The 16,318-nt window shown below is 43.1% G+C and overlaps 2 protein-coding genes across 3 annotated transcripts in view; one reads left to right on the top strand and one right to left on the bottom strand.

The window, feature by feature from the left end:
* CPD (carboxypeptidase D) overlaps positions 1–9,031 on the bottom strand; it is a 72,054-nt gene extending 63,023 nt beyond the window's left edge. The window contains exons 1-2 of the mRNA XM_010815868.4: positions 8,239–9,031; positions 2,621–2,868 (exon numbers count right to left, since the gene is read on the bottom strand). Of these exons, the coding sequence (XP_010814170.2) occupies positions 2,621–2,868; positions 8,239–8,981 (991 nt within the window). The 5' untranslated portion in view covers positions 8,982–9,031. The remainder of the gene's footprint in view (positions 1–2,620; positions 2,869–8,238) is intronic.
* Positions 7,807–16,318, top strand: part of TMIGD1 (transmembrane and immunoglobulin domain containing 1) — a 66,793-nt gene continuing 58,281 nt past the window's right edge. The window contains exons 1-2 of one of the 2 annotated variants that reach the window (XM_024979784.2): positions 12,010–12,389; positions 13,424–13,633. The gene's annotated coding sequence lies outside the window, so the exon portion shown is untranslated. Of the gene's footprint in view, positions 8,213–12,009; positions 12,390–13,423; positions 13,634–16,318 lie in introns of those variants that run through there. The other variant, XM_024979783.2, reaches the window with a different exon arrangement.

The raw sequence follows: 16,318 nt of genomic DNA, 5'->3' as shown, positions 1-16,318 counted from the left end.
TGTCCAGTTTATTGTATGTCCATTACACCTTGATAAAGCTGTTAAAACACACACACACACTCACACTCTCAAGAAACTACTGAAACTGCTCAATATTGCTAAGGCAGTAAGAGATACAAGCTAGTTATTGTAGAAATAACATAGAATATGTCTGACCACCCAGCTAAAACAGGAGAGAAGTATATGCTCACAAAAACAAGAATAGGGACTTCCCTGGTGGTCCAGTGGCTAAGACCCCAAGTTCCCAATACAAGGGGCTGGAGTTCCATTCCTGGCCAGGAAACTAGATCCCATGTGCTGCAATTAAGACTCAGAGCAGCCAAATAAATTAATGTAAAAAAATAATGGCAGCAGCAAAGCCAAGCTCCTTTAGATGCTTGAAGACTCAGAAAAACCTGTTGCCTGGCTTAACCAAATAATTTTACTTACTGTGAAGGAAACACACTTACTTTTTAAATAGTATCACATGTATTTATCTTCCTTAGTCAATTGTCAATTAGAAATTATTTTCTAACCTTTAACAACATTCCCCAAAAAGGAAAAATTAGTTTTAGTCCATTATTTTAGACAGGATCTCAAATAATGAAGTAACTTGACAACATCACAAAACCACTAGTTCAAGAAGTCTGGTTTTATTAAATATATTTGCTAAAGGGAATTCCCTAGCAGTTCAGTGGCTAAGACTCCAAGTTTTCACTGTGGAGGGTGTAGGTTCAATCCCTGGTCAAAGAACTAAGACTCCGTAAGCCCTGCGGAGTCTTAAAAATGAATATATTAATATTTGCTAAAGACTGAAATGAAATTAAACATTAAAATATATCCCTTATCTTTAAGATTTATTAATGGTTTTCAAACCACCTCTAATTGCTACAGGCAGAAAGTCTGGCTTGTATATATTTCATACCCCTTTCTAAATAGTTCGACTCGCTAGTTATATATAAGAAACATGGGTAGAAACTGTAGGAGAATCAGAAAAGTATAGAAAGTATCAAGTCCTGAAACTTAGTACCCAATTTGGGTATTCTTGGCTTGACATAAAAATTCACAGAGTTATTCAAATATTTTAAAGAAGGCACATTAAGAGAAATGTCATAAGATACTTTATAATGTGACTGACTGACAAAAAAAATAATAGGGTAAGTGAAAACCCAAGGCAGCAGTCCCCAACCTTTTTGACAACCAGGTACCACTCTTGTAGAAGACAATTTTTCCATGGAGGGTGGGGGGGATGGTTGTGGGATGATTCAAGCACATTATGTTTATTGTATACTTTATTTCTATTATTATTATATCAACTCCATTTCAAATCATCAGGCATTAGATTCTGGAGGTTAAGGACTCTTGACCTAAGGCATTCACCATGGGTAGATTCTAAGAAGAGAAAAAAGTTTTACACTGATAACATTTTCATGGATTGACTGTTTCTTCTGATTACTCTTAATTAAATTGTCTAAGCCTGTGCATAAAAACAAAAAGTTGTTATTCAAAGGATACCAAAGTTTAAAAAGAACAATAGCTGTTTTCATAAAACTTAAGAGAAACGGTAAACAATTCAAGCTGACTGATTTTATGTGCCTCTTCATGTGATCAGTGTAATGGTCTTGCTGGAAATTTGGACCTGATAATCTTATCATGAAGAAATAGACAAATCTAGAATATGGGCTGTTCTGTGGGACAACTGGACTGGACACTTCAAAAGATTCACCATCATTAAGAAAAGAGACTGTTAACATGACTGTTTTAGATGGGGGAAACTAAAAAACACAAGAGGCACATGCAAAATGCTGGAGCCTTGACTGCATCGGATCAGGAAGAAAGGAGCTGTATGGGATATGTGGGGGGGTAATACAGGAAATTTGAGTTACATGCAAATAGCATGTGGGATGACAGCACTGAGTTACTGTTGATTTCTCAATTACAGTAATGGTACAAGGGTTATATAAGAGAATGTCCCTGTATTTAGGAATTACATACTTGAGAGGTATTTACAGGTGAAGTGTCATGAAATCTGCAACCTACTTTTGGATCATCTGACAAAAGAGAGGGGAGAGAGAGAGAGTGAGTGTGTGTGTGTGTGTGTGTGTGTCTGTTTAGGGGAGAGGAGCAATATTTGTGGTTAGATAACTGTTGGTGAATTTAAATAAAGGGTGTGTGTGTGTGTGTGTGTCTGTTTAGGGGAGAGGAGCAATATTTGTGGTTAGATAACTGTTGGTGAATTTAAATAAAGGATATACAGGTGTTCGGGCTTTCCTGGTGGCTCAGTGGTAAAGAATCTTCCTGCCAATGTAAGAGATGTGGGTTCGATCCCTAGTCCAGGAAGAGCCCCTGGAGAAGGAGATGGTAACCCACTCCAGTATTCTTGCCTGGGAAATCCCATGGACAGAGGAGCCTGGCGGGCTACAGTCCACAGGGTCACAAAGAGTCTGACATGACTTTGACTAAACAAAACATACAAGTGTGTTCATGGAGTTTTCTTTTAATTTTACTGTGGGTTTGAAATTTTCAAGATTTAAAAACATCATAATTCCTTGAAGTTTATTTGCTCTTTTCCACCCAGAGTATGCTCAGAAAAGTTAAATGAACAAGGAGGAAAATATAGCAAATCCAGGGCTTTACATACCTTCCACATCATACCAGTGTGCACCATTCGTGATCCCATCTTTAAAAGTCTCATCTTCATCTCCAGGACAATGAGGGGCACCAGTTTTCATTATGGGATGGTGTGATGCATAGGCTTTCGCCAGATATCTAAATACTTCATCATCTGAAGTTTTGCTATAGACTCCAGTGGCCTTATGTTCTGGAGAATCATCAAAGGGATAGCTTGCTACCACCGAGCCACCGTGCAGGTTTCCGGAAAGCACGAACCTTGGAAAATCAAAATCACACATCACTTTTTAAAAGGCACAGAAAACATATATTCTAAAATTCTACATCTTTTATCAATGAACTTAGATACTCCTCTTGAGACCTAGAAAATTCTACCAATGGTTATAATTTGACCAAACATAGAAGGAAAATGGAAAGAAAGCATTATCCATTCAACAAATTTCAAGCAGTTTTTACAATTCCTTAACTTCAAATAGCTTTAAAGAATTTTCCAATCATTGAAAAAAAATAGCTTAATAACACAGTAGAAATTAATGTTTTAGGAGATGTCTTATTCAGGGACCTCTATTAGGTTGAACAATGTGAACTTGCCAATATCCAACCATGTTTTGACCTACAAAAATGACAACTTCATAGAGTTCAATCTAATTCTTGTACTTCATTATGGGTCAATCTCATAGAAAGTGTGGCTTACAGAAATAAATATTTGTTGAATACATGAGTTGGGTTAATAAGTTTCATGCTTTTTATATTACTGTCCAGAGAGTATTTTTGAGATTTGGAGACAAATAAATTAAAACAGGATGTGTTTTGCCTCATTCCAGTTTCACAATACACTAAACTCACATTTTCGAGAGAGATGCCATAGTTGGGAAGCTTGGTGGTGGGGTTGGGGGAGAGACCCCACACAGTGAGTTGCTTCCAGAGAAACACAATACAGAACATTGTATCGCTGCAAAAGCAGCTCTCTTTAGGACCAAGGTTCCTGGTTGGGCCATTAAAAAATAAACTGACATGAAGATAAGGCTGCTTCTATAAAAAGAAACATTTTAATTTTTGTTATGTTTTTACTTTTAAGTGAACCCACTTACAATCCAGTCACATTTATAGATACAGAAATACTGAAGAACTCCTTTTATGGTAAAAGCTAAAGGCAAAAACATGCTGCAGCCCTATTTATACATTTTCCACTCATGTAACAGCTCGACCTATTTCTATGGCTGGAGATTAAACACTTTTTGCAGTTGAAATTGGATTTTTTGCTTCTGCCTTTTTGTGACTGAAAGAAACTGACCTACAGAAATTCTAAAGGGGGTTGATCTATAACATTTTATATGCTTGAAAGAGAATTAAGTCTATGATATGTTTAATTTGAAAAGTTAAATATGATTAGTACCTCTCAGAGGACGTCAAACAATAAAAATTACTTGTAACACAGAATCTGTCCTCAGAAGACAGAAATGAGCTGATAAAGACAGTGAATAAATATCAGAATAGACTATGAAAAAAGTCGAGTTTAATAACTAATATAATTACAGTTAGCACAATTCCAGACACCAGAGAAGACCGTTTGGTGTCGTGGCAACAGCACAACCTCTGAAACCAGGCAAATATGGTAAGAACATTTGGTTTCCCAGACAGGTCACTCACTACTAACATGATCGGGTAGAGTTGCTGCCTCTAAATCCATTGAACCCTAGTTTTTCTCTCACCTGTTAAATGGGGATTGATGCTACCTGCTTCCCAGGGTGGTTACGAGAATTAAATAAGGTAATACATGTACAATGTCTTCCAGCACAATGACTGCTTTCAAGCATCTGCTCAACAAATGTTCCTTTCTTTGGAGATATTTGCATCCTGCTCAGGAAATCACTGCCTTACAGACTATCAATCCACCCCCAACTTCCAATGCCAGAAAGAATGATACAGAAGCAAAAACTAAGTGTATATTCTAACACTCTAACTCCACCTTACCCAACCCTCCTCCATAGCAAGGTATTAACTATTTACTTTTTGGCTTCTATGCTTTAAATAATTGAAGTACTTTCCCCCTCAGCAATGACTTGGGGAAAGTTATAAGAAGGCCAGCCCAGTTCAGGCAATCCATTCAGCAACAAATTTTCTTGAGTGTCAACTGTAAGCCAAATGTTCTAGACACTAAGGAATACATCAGAGAAGAAACAAATACAAAGATGCCCTCATGGCATTCGTATTCTAGTGGATACCTAAATATTCTAAGTAAGTGAAGCATGCTATTTTAACTATATATTTTCAATTAAGACTTTAAATTCCAAGATTCTCTGCTAAAAGCTGTTTCTCACTTTGTCATTTCTTCTAACACTTCTCAGAAATACTATTAAAGTAGCCTAACCGAATACCTTTAGAACAATGAAATATTTGCAGTCTACTCCAGTGATAAATTATTAGATTTTCCTTACTCTACTTACATAGTTTTAGAAGTACCAGTGCCATTCTAGTAAGGACAATTTCAAGAGAAAGTGATACCTACTATAGTGGCTATAAGATTATTGCTTTTAGTCTTTGTCAAACCAATTTTGATATCAATCCAATTTTATTTGAAGGGTATTTTAGTTTCCATTCAAATCAGTTCTCTTAAGTGTTTTTTACACTTGACTTCAATATCATATATCATTTCTTGCATAAGATTTAAAGTAGCTGCTTAATATATCATAAAAATTATAAACAAGTCTATAGATATTAAAAAATCCATCTCTAAGTTAATTCTGTTATGGTCCCCAGATAAATCTGTAAATAACTGTAAAAAATTAAGAAAACTTGATGTCTGATAAACTAAATTCTAAAGGTTTCGGGGAAGTGTACTCACTCCAGTAATACAATGCTTTTCACAAACATACCCAAAAAATCATTTTTGCATAATCTACTAAAGTCTAAGAGGCTATATTTAAGTAAAGAAGCGTGCCAAAAATATAAGGGTCAAGTAAACTATAAAAGATTTTAATGATGGAGTTAAAATCTTATATATTTTCCTAAGCATATGAGTCAACTGTCAACAGTACAAAATCACTGAATGGGTGAAGTATAAAGTGAAACAAAGAAAATCAACTTTACTTTCCTAAGCAGGAGAAAATGAGTTTTAAAATCTTACATATCCAAAGCAACAATGACAAAAAAATCTATTTCTAATACAGCTGGGTGGCTAGGATATCGAGAAATTATGCAAATGGTTTACTTCACAGAATACACTGAAAAAGGTACTTTCCCTATACTGTCTGTGGTTTTAGAATTTCCTCTCCATAAAGCTGACTCTATATTTAGGAATCAACCTCAGATCATGCATGTGCTTATTTTTTACTTTATTCACATATCCCTTGTTACTGAATAATCATTAACTAATACGCATTTTGAGTTATTTGTGACTGAGGATGGATGGGTATACTTTTACCCTAAACACTCACCTATTTTTCCTTCTGATTTAGAGTTACATTTGAAAAGAAGGAGGATATGACTAGGGTCATATCCTAGCCACAAAAGAAAGCAACTTTCTGTGTAACACCAACCAACACAGATGAGCTTTTCAAATCGTCACAAGCTCCTACCATTGAACTACCCAGCCTGGACCATACCTTGTAATCATTAAATACTGGTGATGTGAAAGGGTTGTCCAGAGAGCACATTTTTGCTTCTAAATTTAAAGTTCAAAGCTTTCAGTATAGTCTCAAGGTGACTTGCACCAAGACAGCTTATTTTTATTTTTGGTCACAGCAGAACTAATACTGAACAGAAATATCTACTCACAGAATTTACATCCTTGTAAAGGTCATGATGGAGCATTTTAGACTGTTTGCATTGCTTAAAGTCACACTTCTTATGCAACTGTTCAGAGAGCCTGACATCATTATCTTTAAAAGAAAAATCTTCCCAGAAAGTGTATGTGAAGTTAATGCCTCCCAGGGATTAATGCCTACTCCTCTCAGAAGGAGTAAAGTGAAAGCGAGGAAGAGAAAACGAAATTAGAATTGTCATAATGTTCATGAATTTTTCAAGGTCTGCTACATACATACTGAATCTTGTAGAAGAGATACTTCTAAGTCCTACAGGAAAACACCTGAGTTCATTATTGCTTTTATTTTATCTGTCACTTAGAAATCTTCAGATCGGGATAGAAAGCTTAATTGCTTCACAAGCCTATGTCATTGTTGTTTGGTCACTAAATTGTGTCCCACTCTTCTGTGACCCCATGGGCTGTAGCCCACCAGGCTCCTTCTGTTCATGGGACTTCCCAGGCAGGAATACTGGAGTGGGTAGCTATTCCCTTCTCCGGGGGATCATCCCCACCCAGGGATCGAACCCATGTCTCCTGCATTGGCAGGCAGATTTTTACTGCTGAGCCACCAAGGAAATCCTCTACAAGTCTTAGGAAGATACAAAAAAGAGGATTATGTTGGCAAGGCCAATAGCTGAGAAAGCGAAGAGGTGCCTGGTCACTTTGGACATGATTTCATAAGTTCCCTCTTTCTCTATTCCTCTCCTCCTTTTTGCTGAAAATCCTACCCATCTCTCAAGACTCAAGTTCTCCCTCTTTCACAGAGATGACCCCTATTATAGCAGCCCACACATGTTTTGTCAGTAGGAGAAATTCCTGTAAAGCTTAACTGGGTACATAAACACACCTCCTCTATATTTAGCATAGTCTCATGTCATACACCTATTTCTTGAGGTCCTCATGCTTCTTTTAATATTTTAAATCCCACGTGGCACTCACTAACACCTAAGGTGTGTTTGTGTGTGTTGTGTATAAGTGTGACAATTAGCCATTCAACTCTGGTCCACTAATAATGTGCATAAATGGAATCAGAAACCCTTCAGAGTCTAAAATGAGGCTGCTCCCAGGTGAAGGTTCCAGATCCAGAGGAGTTCTCTGGCCAGCCATATCTATAGGCTCCGTAGCTGAGTCAGAGGCAAAGACTGGAAGAGAATCAGTTTTTATCAAATATCAAAGAGAAAGACCCCACGGGTGTCATCTGTGGGCTACACGCTGCCTTCAGGGCTCAGAACACTGACTAAATGCCTGAGTCCAGTTCCAGCTACTTCTGTAATATATAAATGATTTTCATACTATGTAAATTATTTACAATCTGACTCTTGATCTCCCCCACATGCAAAACAAGGATGAGAATGCTGCCTGTCTCATCAGGTTGTGTCCAACATAAACTGAGATCATGCAGTTCAGGGGGTTTAGCACAGTGCCTGTAGTCATGACATAACCGCAATTTTGTCAGTTTATCTATAAAATAAGCGAGCTGACCGAGGTCATCCTGAAGGTCTCTTCCATCGCTTATTCTACCGTCCTGCGAGAACAGGGACTCAAAAGCCAGAAAGGAGTCTCCCCTACAGCCAAACGGCGGCTTTCTGCATTCTTTTAATAAATGACATCCTCCAGGCAGCGCTTCTCCGACAATTATCATGAGGACAGAGGCTAAGCGGCCTGGGCCCTAGTTCCCTTTATGGGGTGTCGCCCTCCGCCCTCACTACCCCAGTCCCTTAGGCCTGCGAGCACTGTTTGAACGCCTACGGAGTGAGGGACCCAGCCTGTGCCCCGGAGGGATGCGTGGATGGGGAGGTGAGTGGAGGGCGGGCGGTACTCACTTGTTCCTGCGGATCCACTCGATCAGGGCGCGCACCTCGGGCACGTCGTCCAGGGACGGGGGCTCGCCAGTGCTGAACTGGTCAGGGAAGCTGCGGTTGAGGTCGCGGCCGCGGCTGTTGTCGCGGCCGCTGGCCCCGGGAGGGTCGCTGTCGCCGAGGCCGCAGTCACCCTCGCGGGCGCGCTCAAAGCCGTCGGGGTTGAGGCTGGGCAGCACGTACACGTCAGTGGTGTTGAGCAGGCGGACCAGACGCGGGTCCCCGCGGCGGTAGCCGGCCGCCAGCTCGCGGGCCAGGTAGACGAGCACCTGGCGCGACACGGTCTCGTCCCCGTGCATGTTGCCCACCAGCTTCACCTGCGGCCGGCCAGGCAGGAGCGGCCCCGCCGCGTCGGGCCCCAGGTCGCCGTCAGGGGGCGGTGGCCCCAGGCCGGCCGTGAGGCGCAGCACCCACAGCGGCCGGCCCTCCACCGAGCTGCCGATGCTGAAGAGGCGGGCCAGCCCAGGGGGCCCCGCGGCCGCCGCCTCCCTCAGCGCCGAGCCCAGCTCCTCTTCGTGGTAGTAGCGGTCAAACTGGCCCTCGTCCTCGGCGCCCGCGCTCGTTGTCGTCGTCGTGGTCGCCTCCGCCTTCTTGATGTGCGCGGCCCTGGCCGGGCTCCGCAGCAGCTGCAGCAGCAGCAGTAGACACAGCAGCAGCGGGAGGCGCCCGGGCCGCCAGGGCGGCCGCGCGTCCCAGCCACTCGCCATCTTCCAGCAGCTCCGCTAACCCCGGCTCCGTTCCCCCGGCTCCGCGCTCCGGGAGGCCGGGGCCCGCCGGATCCCCTCCGCTCCTAGCAACCCCATCCCGCCCTCCGGCCGCAGCCAATGGTGGGCGGGCCTGCCGTCGCGTCACTCCGTGGGCGGGGCCATCCTTAAAGCAGCAGATCACCCTCTGGGCGTGCCTTCCTCCTGTCTGGGTGGAGTTTGGTCACTCTCCTCTTCGGTCAGGGTTCCTGTCTCTCTCCCTCCTCCCCATTTCCTTTTCTGCGTTTGCTCCGCTTCTCCTCAACTCGCTCATTCTCTTCTTTATGTGTTATCCGTTCATTCTCACCCCTTTTCCTCAGTACTGTCACCGGCTTGGTTCCGATCTTTGTTGCAGCTTTCCCCAGCTGCGCTTTTACGCTTAGAACCGAGAATAGAAAGAATCAGAAGGTTCGAAAAGAATCAAAGGACTTGAAAAAAAACCTCAAAGGTTCGAAAGAATCTACCTTAGAAGAGACAGAAGACGTCGCAGCCCTTCCAACCGTGCACCCTTTCCATCGAAGTGGGTCTGCCTTAACTTGAGCCCAGCGCCCCGCCAGCCATAGGTTGAAGGGACTGGGTCACTTGGAGTGGCAGAGGGTTCACTACATCTTTTCCAGTTTTTAGTCATTATGTTGAAAGAAGATGTCTCCTTTATGTCTAGTGAAAATCTATGTAGTAGGCTCTCTTTGTGTTGATGAATTTATTTCCTTGGTGTTACCCCAGTTTATTTCACTGCCACAGGTTCCAGTGTGGGCTGGTCTCAGCCCTGTAGGCGGAATTCATTTCATGGTTCACTTGCCCACCTTTCACACTTCTCCTGAGCGAGTTACTTGTTTAACTGTGGCCTTCGAGTGACATTTCAAAAGCAGCAGGTATGACATTTCTGGAAACACTTGCTTGGTGAGTATAATTCCAAAATGGCTTAAAGCTGGCAAATATAATGTTATCATCTAGAGAAGAGGCCTTTAAACTGGTCTTTAAAGTAGGCTTAAATCACTTTAGCTTGAAGAAGCACAAAACCTCCTAATTCTTTTATCAAGTGTGAAATTTTACCCATCAAAGAACATAATTGCAATAACTGTTGTAGTTCCTTCTTTCAAAGCCAGGCGTTTCCAGGCTCCTTCCTTGAACTATGATTGAACCCTAATGTGAATGACAAGTGAAAGGGAAGTCGCTCATTGCTGAAGCCTGGCTTGGAGAATTTTGAGCATTACTTTACTAGCATGTGAGATGAGTGCAATTGTGTGGTAGTTTGAGCATTCTTTGGCATTGCCTTTCTTTGGGATTGGAATGAAAACTGACCTTTTCCAGTCCTGTGGCCACTGCTGAGTTTTCCAAATTTGCTGGCATATTGAGTGCAGCACTTTCACAGCATCATCTTTCAGGATTTGGAATAGCTCAACTGGAATTCCATCACCTCCACTAGCCTTGATCATAGTGATGCTTTCTAAGGCTTGTAGGAAACTTCATTCAACCCAAGGAGGTAGGAGCACAGGAGGAGAGAAATTAGGAGAGGAAGTGGGTAGGTATTCTGGGCAGAAGGAGGAGCAAACACTGAAAGCTTAAAAGCAAATACTGCACATCCTAGGAACTGCATACAGGTCAGGATTGTGAAGGAGCTCACGGGTATGGAGGACACAAACCAGTGAAGCAGAATCAGAACTCAAAGAGCTTCACAAGCTGGACTCTGGGGAGCACTTGATCCATAAGACCATGGAGAGCCACTGACAGATGTTAAGCTAGTTTAGAAAAATCCCAGGACTTCCCTGGCAGTCCAGTGGTTAGGAATCTGCCTTCCAACACAAAGGACGCAAGTATGATCCCTGATCAGGGAACTAAGATCCCACACCCTACAGGGTAGCTAAGCCCATGTGCCAGGACGAGGACCCAGCGCAGCCAAAAATAAATTAATAAAAAATAAAGTGAAGGTGTTTGTTGCTCAGTCATGTCTGACTCTTTGCGACCCCATGGACTGTAGCCCACCAGGATCCTCTGTCCATGGAATTCTCCAGGCAAGAATAAAGAGCCCCTTAAAAAAAAAAAAGTAACAGTAACAGTGGAGAATGAAGTGGAAGGCCTAAGACTTGAGGCCGAGAAACCTGTAAAGAAGATATAATCCAAAAAGACATGACGAGGTGAACCCTTGAGGACAGTGCCAGTGGAAATGGAAAGGAGGAAATGGATTTGAAAGACCTTTAGGAGAGAACGTAGACAGGAAAGAGAAGGTGACAGAGAGAAAGAGAAGCTGTAGGATGACTTCAAGTTACGGCCAAAGCAACTTGCGAGCTTTCACTGAAGAAGAGGATAGGAGAAGGCCCGGGCTTAGGTGAGGGTGATGAATTTAGCACAGTCACTGTGGTCCTGTGAGCATCTCTTCTCCTTCATGCCCATTTGGTTTCATGTGCCTCTTACACACCAGCTGCAACTCATCAGAAGCAAAGCCCCAACTCTGTACAGAGACCACCTACCCCCCCTACCCCAGGGAGTACTTAATCATTACTCTGTGCACTTTTACAATAATCCAAATCAAAGCGGCCCCAGGGGGCATGTTAACCTCTAATCAAATATTTCCTTTTCTACCATTTTCACTCTCCTTGGAAGCCTCTTCCTGTCAACTCACTCCTGCAGCCTCACCTAGGGAGGCAGTAAATAAACGTGTGAGGGCTGTGAAATAATGTGGTGTAACTTGAGCCAGCGCCCTCCCGAGAATCCCCGGGCCTCCCGCCTTGCAATTGCAACCTCTTTCTGGTCTGGAGCCTCCATCCTAAGCAGGTATTCTGTGCTGGTGGTTCGAAGTGAAACCCAAAGCTCCTGACCCGGTCACTGCTCACTGGAGGGGAAGCCTCCAACTAAATAACTCCAGCTGCCCCTGAGAAATCCTAACGTATGACAGGTGTCCCTTTTCTCCTTCCCACAAGGAAAGTCCTGGCTTCACAAGTGAAGGAACTTGGGAAAAAATTTCCAGTTCACAGAAGCTGAGTGGTAATGACCTGGCTTTTGAAAAACAAAGCAGAGCTTGTTAGATGGCCTGATGGTCTTCAGTAGTGACTTTTTCTAAAAGACTCATAGGTAATCGAAACACAACATAGATTATGAACTTGTAAATGTCACATGGTCTGGCAGAAACACCCACAAACTGACAAGTTCAATTTGACAAATGGTTATGGAGCATCCATCTAGCTAAAGGTCTGCTCTATGGGTGACAGAGGATTGGGGGATAAATAAAGGATTGTTCTCTGCTAGAAGGCCAGAGTCTAGAGAGAGAGAGAACACAGGCAGACCTGATGCATCCATGGGGCCAGCGCTATGTAACAGCCGCTGCACTAAACCTTTTCATCGGTTGATGCATTTAATCCTCACAACAATCCAGAGGTAGGTACTATTAACTCTCCTGTTTCAAAGATAGATACACTGAGGCACAAGATCTCACAGCTAGCAAACCACAGATCCAGGACTCAAACGCAGGGAGTCTGGCTCCAGAGTCTGTGTGTTTACTCAATAATAAGACTGCTTCTGTGGAGTGAACTGAAACAAGACAAAATGAAACAAAAATTGAAAAACCCCACTGTTGGAACCCAGAGGAGAAAGCAACTAATTGTGATGAGGCATCAGAGAAAACTTCATCAATACTGAGTTCATGAACTGAGTTCAAATTCTAGATCAACCATTTTCTAGCTGTTTTAACTTGGGGAAGTTATTTCATTTTTCTGAGAACTAAGTGAGGTAATACAGATATAATGTTTAATGTAATTCTTGGTACTTGGCATATAACAAGCTTTCAGAAATCATCATTTTGTATATGTGTGTGTTTAATAAGAATTCTCAAACAGGGAAGAAAATGGAGAATAGAGCAGTCAAGGCAGAGGGACCAGTGAGAACAGAGGGTAATGGTGACCGGAATATAAGGTGTGTTGGGAGGAGCAGCAGGAGCCATAGCTATGAAAGAAGAATGGTGCCAGATGATGAAAGGCTTCAAATATGCTAAAGGAGTTTTGCTTTATTCCACAGCAAGTGAAAAACTTACAGAATTGTTTATGAAGAGAGTGGTATGGATCATATCCATGTTTCAGCAAGAGAATTCCAGGGGCTGTGTGTGGCAGACTTAAAAGCAGTTGCCCTCTAGACAAGAGCTGATTCTGGCAATATTAGAGAGGATAGAAAGGAGAAGATATGTTAGAATGATGTTTGGGTTATTGGATTGACAAGATTTAGCAACTACTTGGGTAAAAGGGAAGAAGTAAAAGACAACTTCACAGGCTAGTGAAAGTGACCAGGTAAATGGCCTTGTCAGTATCCAAGGCAAGGAAGAGCATAGGATCAAATACACCAGCAGAGGCTTGGTCTTAGGTAGGAACACAGACACTTCCCTGGTGGCTTAATGGTAAACAATCCGCCCTCCAATGCAGGAGATTCGGGTTCAACCCCTGGTCCAGAAAGATCCCCTGGAGAAGAAAAAGGCAACCCACTCCAGTATTCTTGCCTGGGAAATACCATGAATAGAGGAGCCTGGCAGGCTACATTCCATGGGGTTGCAAAAGAGCTGGACATGACTTCGTGACTAAACAACAACAGACACTTCAGCTGTATTCACAAATGGAAAGGCAGAATGTGTGAGTGTAAGTACAATTAAGGGAGTAGATGACATGTTGGGAGCTGGTAGATATTCTCTGCTGATTGCCTTTATTTTCTAAATGAAATGGGATGTTGCAGCCATCAGTTGAGGGTAAGGATGTTATAATAGCTGTTGGAGGTTTGAGGAAACAGAGAAAGATGTGAAATATTCATCACAAGGGGTGGGAGAGAGAAATGGAGAGTAATAGTTTTCAGCCATTGACCATGGGGACCAGCAGTGTTTTAACATGTCATCAGGACCTGCTAATGGGATATGGGACAGAGGGGTTTGTTGGCTTGTTTTGTTGGTTTGTTTTCATTTCTATAACGTTTGCTCTTACTTCCTCAGAGTCCTTATCTTTCCAGGCCAAAGAGAAATGAAAGATGTTTATGGAAATCACTTTGAAAAATTGCCCTTGGTTAGGTCAGCCCCTTCTATCTTAGTCAGGCCTGATTCTAGGGCATTAGATAGGCTGCTGCCCAAACATGAGGCCATAATAATGATTTTCATCTGTATTTCAAAAAAAACCCTCTCTATTTGCCAGCACCAAATGGACAGCAGTTCTATTCTCATGAGGTAGAGAGGGAGGGAAGCAGGTATCAGTTACTTTCAGTTGTACATATCAGAAAACCTGACTCATTCTAGTTTGAATAATAAATGGAATGTATTGGCTCATGTAACTGAGAAGTCCAAAGGAGAAGTCTGGATTCAGGCATAGCTTTATCCTGTGGCTAAATGGTCACCAACCACCTGCTTTCTTTTTGTCCTTGACCCTTGCATTCTATAATACAATGTTCACTTTATTCTGATTCTCTTTGTGGTCCCAAGAGGGCTGCCAGAAGCTCCGAAAGCCACATGCTTTCTTATTCACGTGCTGTGCTTAGTCACTTCAGTCGTGTCCGACTCTGTGAGTCCATGAACCTCAGCCCACCAGGCTCCTCTGGGTGGAAGTCCATGGGACTCCAGTTTCCTGGAGTCCATGGGATTCTCCAGATGAGAATATTGGAGTGGGTTGCATTTCCTTCTCCAGGGGATCTTCCCAGCCCAAGGACTGAACCCACGCCTCCTGCATTGCAAGTGGATTCTTTATTGCTGAGCCACCCAGGAAGCACCCCCCCTTCTTATTCATACTCAGCAACAGAGGATGCCCTTGTGCAATCAGTTTTGCTGATCACTTGAGGTCACATGTCTAGGTCTGAACCAATACTATGGCCAGTCAATACCAAACTGTTTCACCAACCAAACCTAAGCAGCAGCAGGTTTTATTTATTCAACATTATGAAGTACGTCTGCAGGCACTGTCCTGGGATGGGGGTGGAGGCATGTGAAGGAAGAAAAAAGGGATAAGGAAGAGGAAGTGCTGTAACACAGCGAAATAAGTAACTATGTACAAAGTGCCGGTAACTAATCCCTGTACAGGGCTTTAGTGTTTACAATAGGCAGTTTGTCTCACTAATCCTCTTAATTTAGAAAAGGAATATCTGTCCTTATTTTTGACTGTCCAGCATCTGAAACCCTTCCCCCTCATTTGGAGAACCCTCCACCTTTGGGGTCTCGGTGGAAGGCAGGGTCTGAAAATGCCTTCTGGAACATGGGCCTCAGTTTGGCCAAGCAGATGAACCTGTGACAGGCTTTGAATTGGGAGCCAGGCTTCCCTGGCAGTTTAGTCGTAAAGAATCCACCTGCACTGCAGGAGATGTGGGTTTGATCCTTGGGTCAGGAAGATCCCCTGGAGAAGAAAATGGCAATTTCCCACTCCAATATTCTTGCCTGGGAAATCCCGTGAACAGAGGAGCCTGGCAGGCTACAGTCCATGGGGTTGCAAAAGAGACAGACAGGACTTAGCCACTAAACAACAACAATGATGCAAAGAAACAGAGACTGTGGATGATTCTTTTTAGCTGTGATGGGTAAGGGTGGCGGCAACATACAATCTCTGGGGTGACACAGGAAACAGAGCATCCATCCAGCTCTCAGCGCCAGTGGTGGGGGCAGGCAGTGGGGGAGACAAGCTGCAATGGTTGGTATCAGTGACAGTGGCAGTACTTCCCCAAGTTCTGCCACTCACTTTGGGGCATTGTCCCTGGGCTTCCCTGGCAGCTCAGATGGAAAAGAATCTGCCTGCAGTGCAGGAGACCTGGGTTCAATCCTGGGTCGAGAAGATCCCCTGGAGAAGGGAATGGCAACCTACTCCAGTATTCTTGCCTAGAGAATTCCATGGGCAGAAGAGCCTGGTGGGCTATACAGTCCAAGGGGTTGCAAAGAATCAGACATAATTGAGCAACTAACACTTTCACTTTCTGATTTTCAAACTCTTCTAGCAATTCTGTGAGTCAGCCAATATCTTTCCAATAAACCAGTTTTCAATCAGAATCAGTTTCTGAGGCTGCAATTTATTGAAATATTAGTACAATCCTTTGAGGTCAGTATCATCATCCTCATTTTTCAGATAAGAATATAGGCTCTGAGAGATTAAGTATCTTGTACCTAGCAGTCCATGTGGTTGCAGAGTTGGACACGACTGAGTGACTGAGCACACACACACACGCACCTAGGATTATTTGTTTGGTCTCTAAGTTGTGTCTGATTCTTTGCGACCCCATGGACTGTAGCCTACCAGGCTCCTCTGTCTATGGGATTTCCCAGGCAAGAGGACTGGAGTGGGTTGCCATTTCCTTCTTCAGGGGAT

This window comes from Bos taurus, chromosome 19 (assembly GCF_002263795.3).
Source record: "Bos taurus isolate L1 Dominette 01449 registration number 42190680 breed Hereford chromosome 19, ARS-UCD2.0, whole genome shotgun sequence".
Classification (NCBI taxonomy): Eukaryota; Metazoa; Chordata; class Mammalia; order Artiodactyla; family Bovidae; genus Bos; species Bos taurus.
Note: the sequence above shows the minus strand (reverse complement) of the source record. Positions and strands in the feature narration are given on the sequence as shown.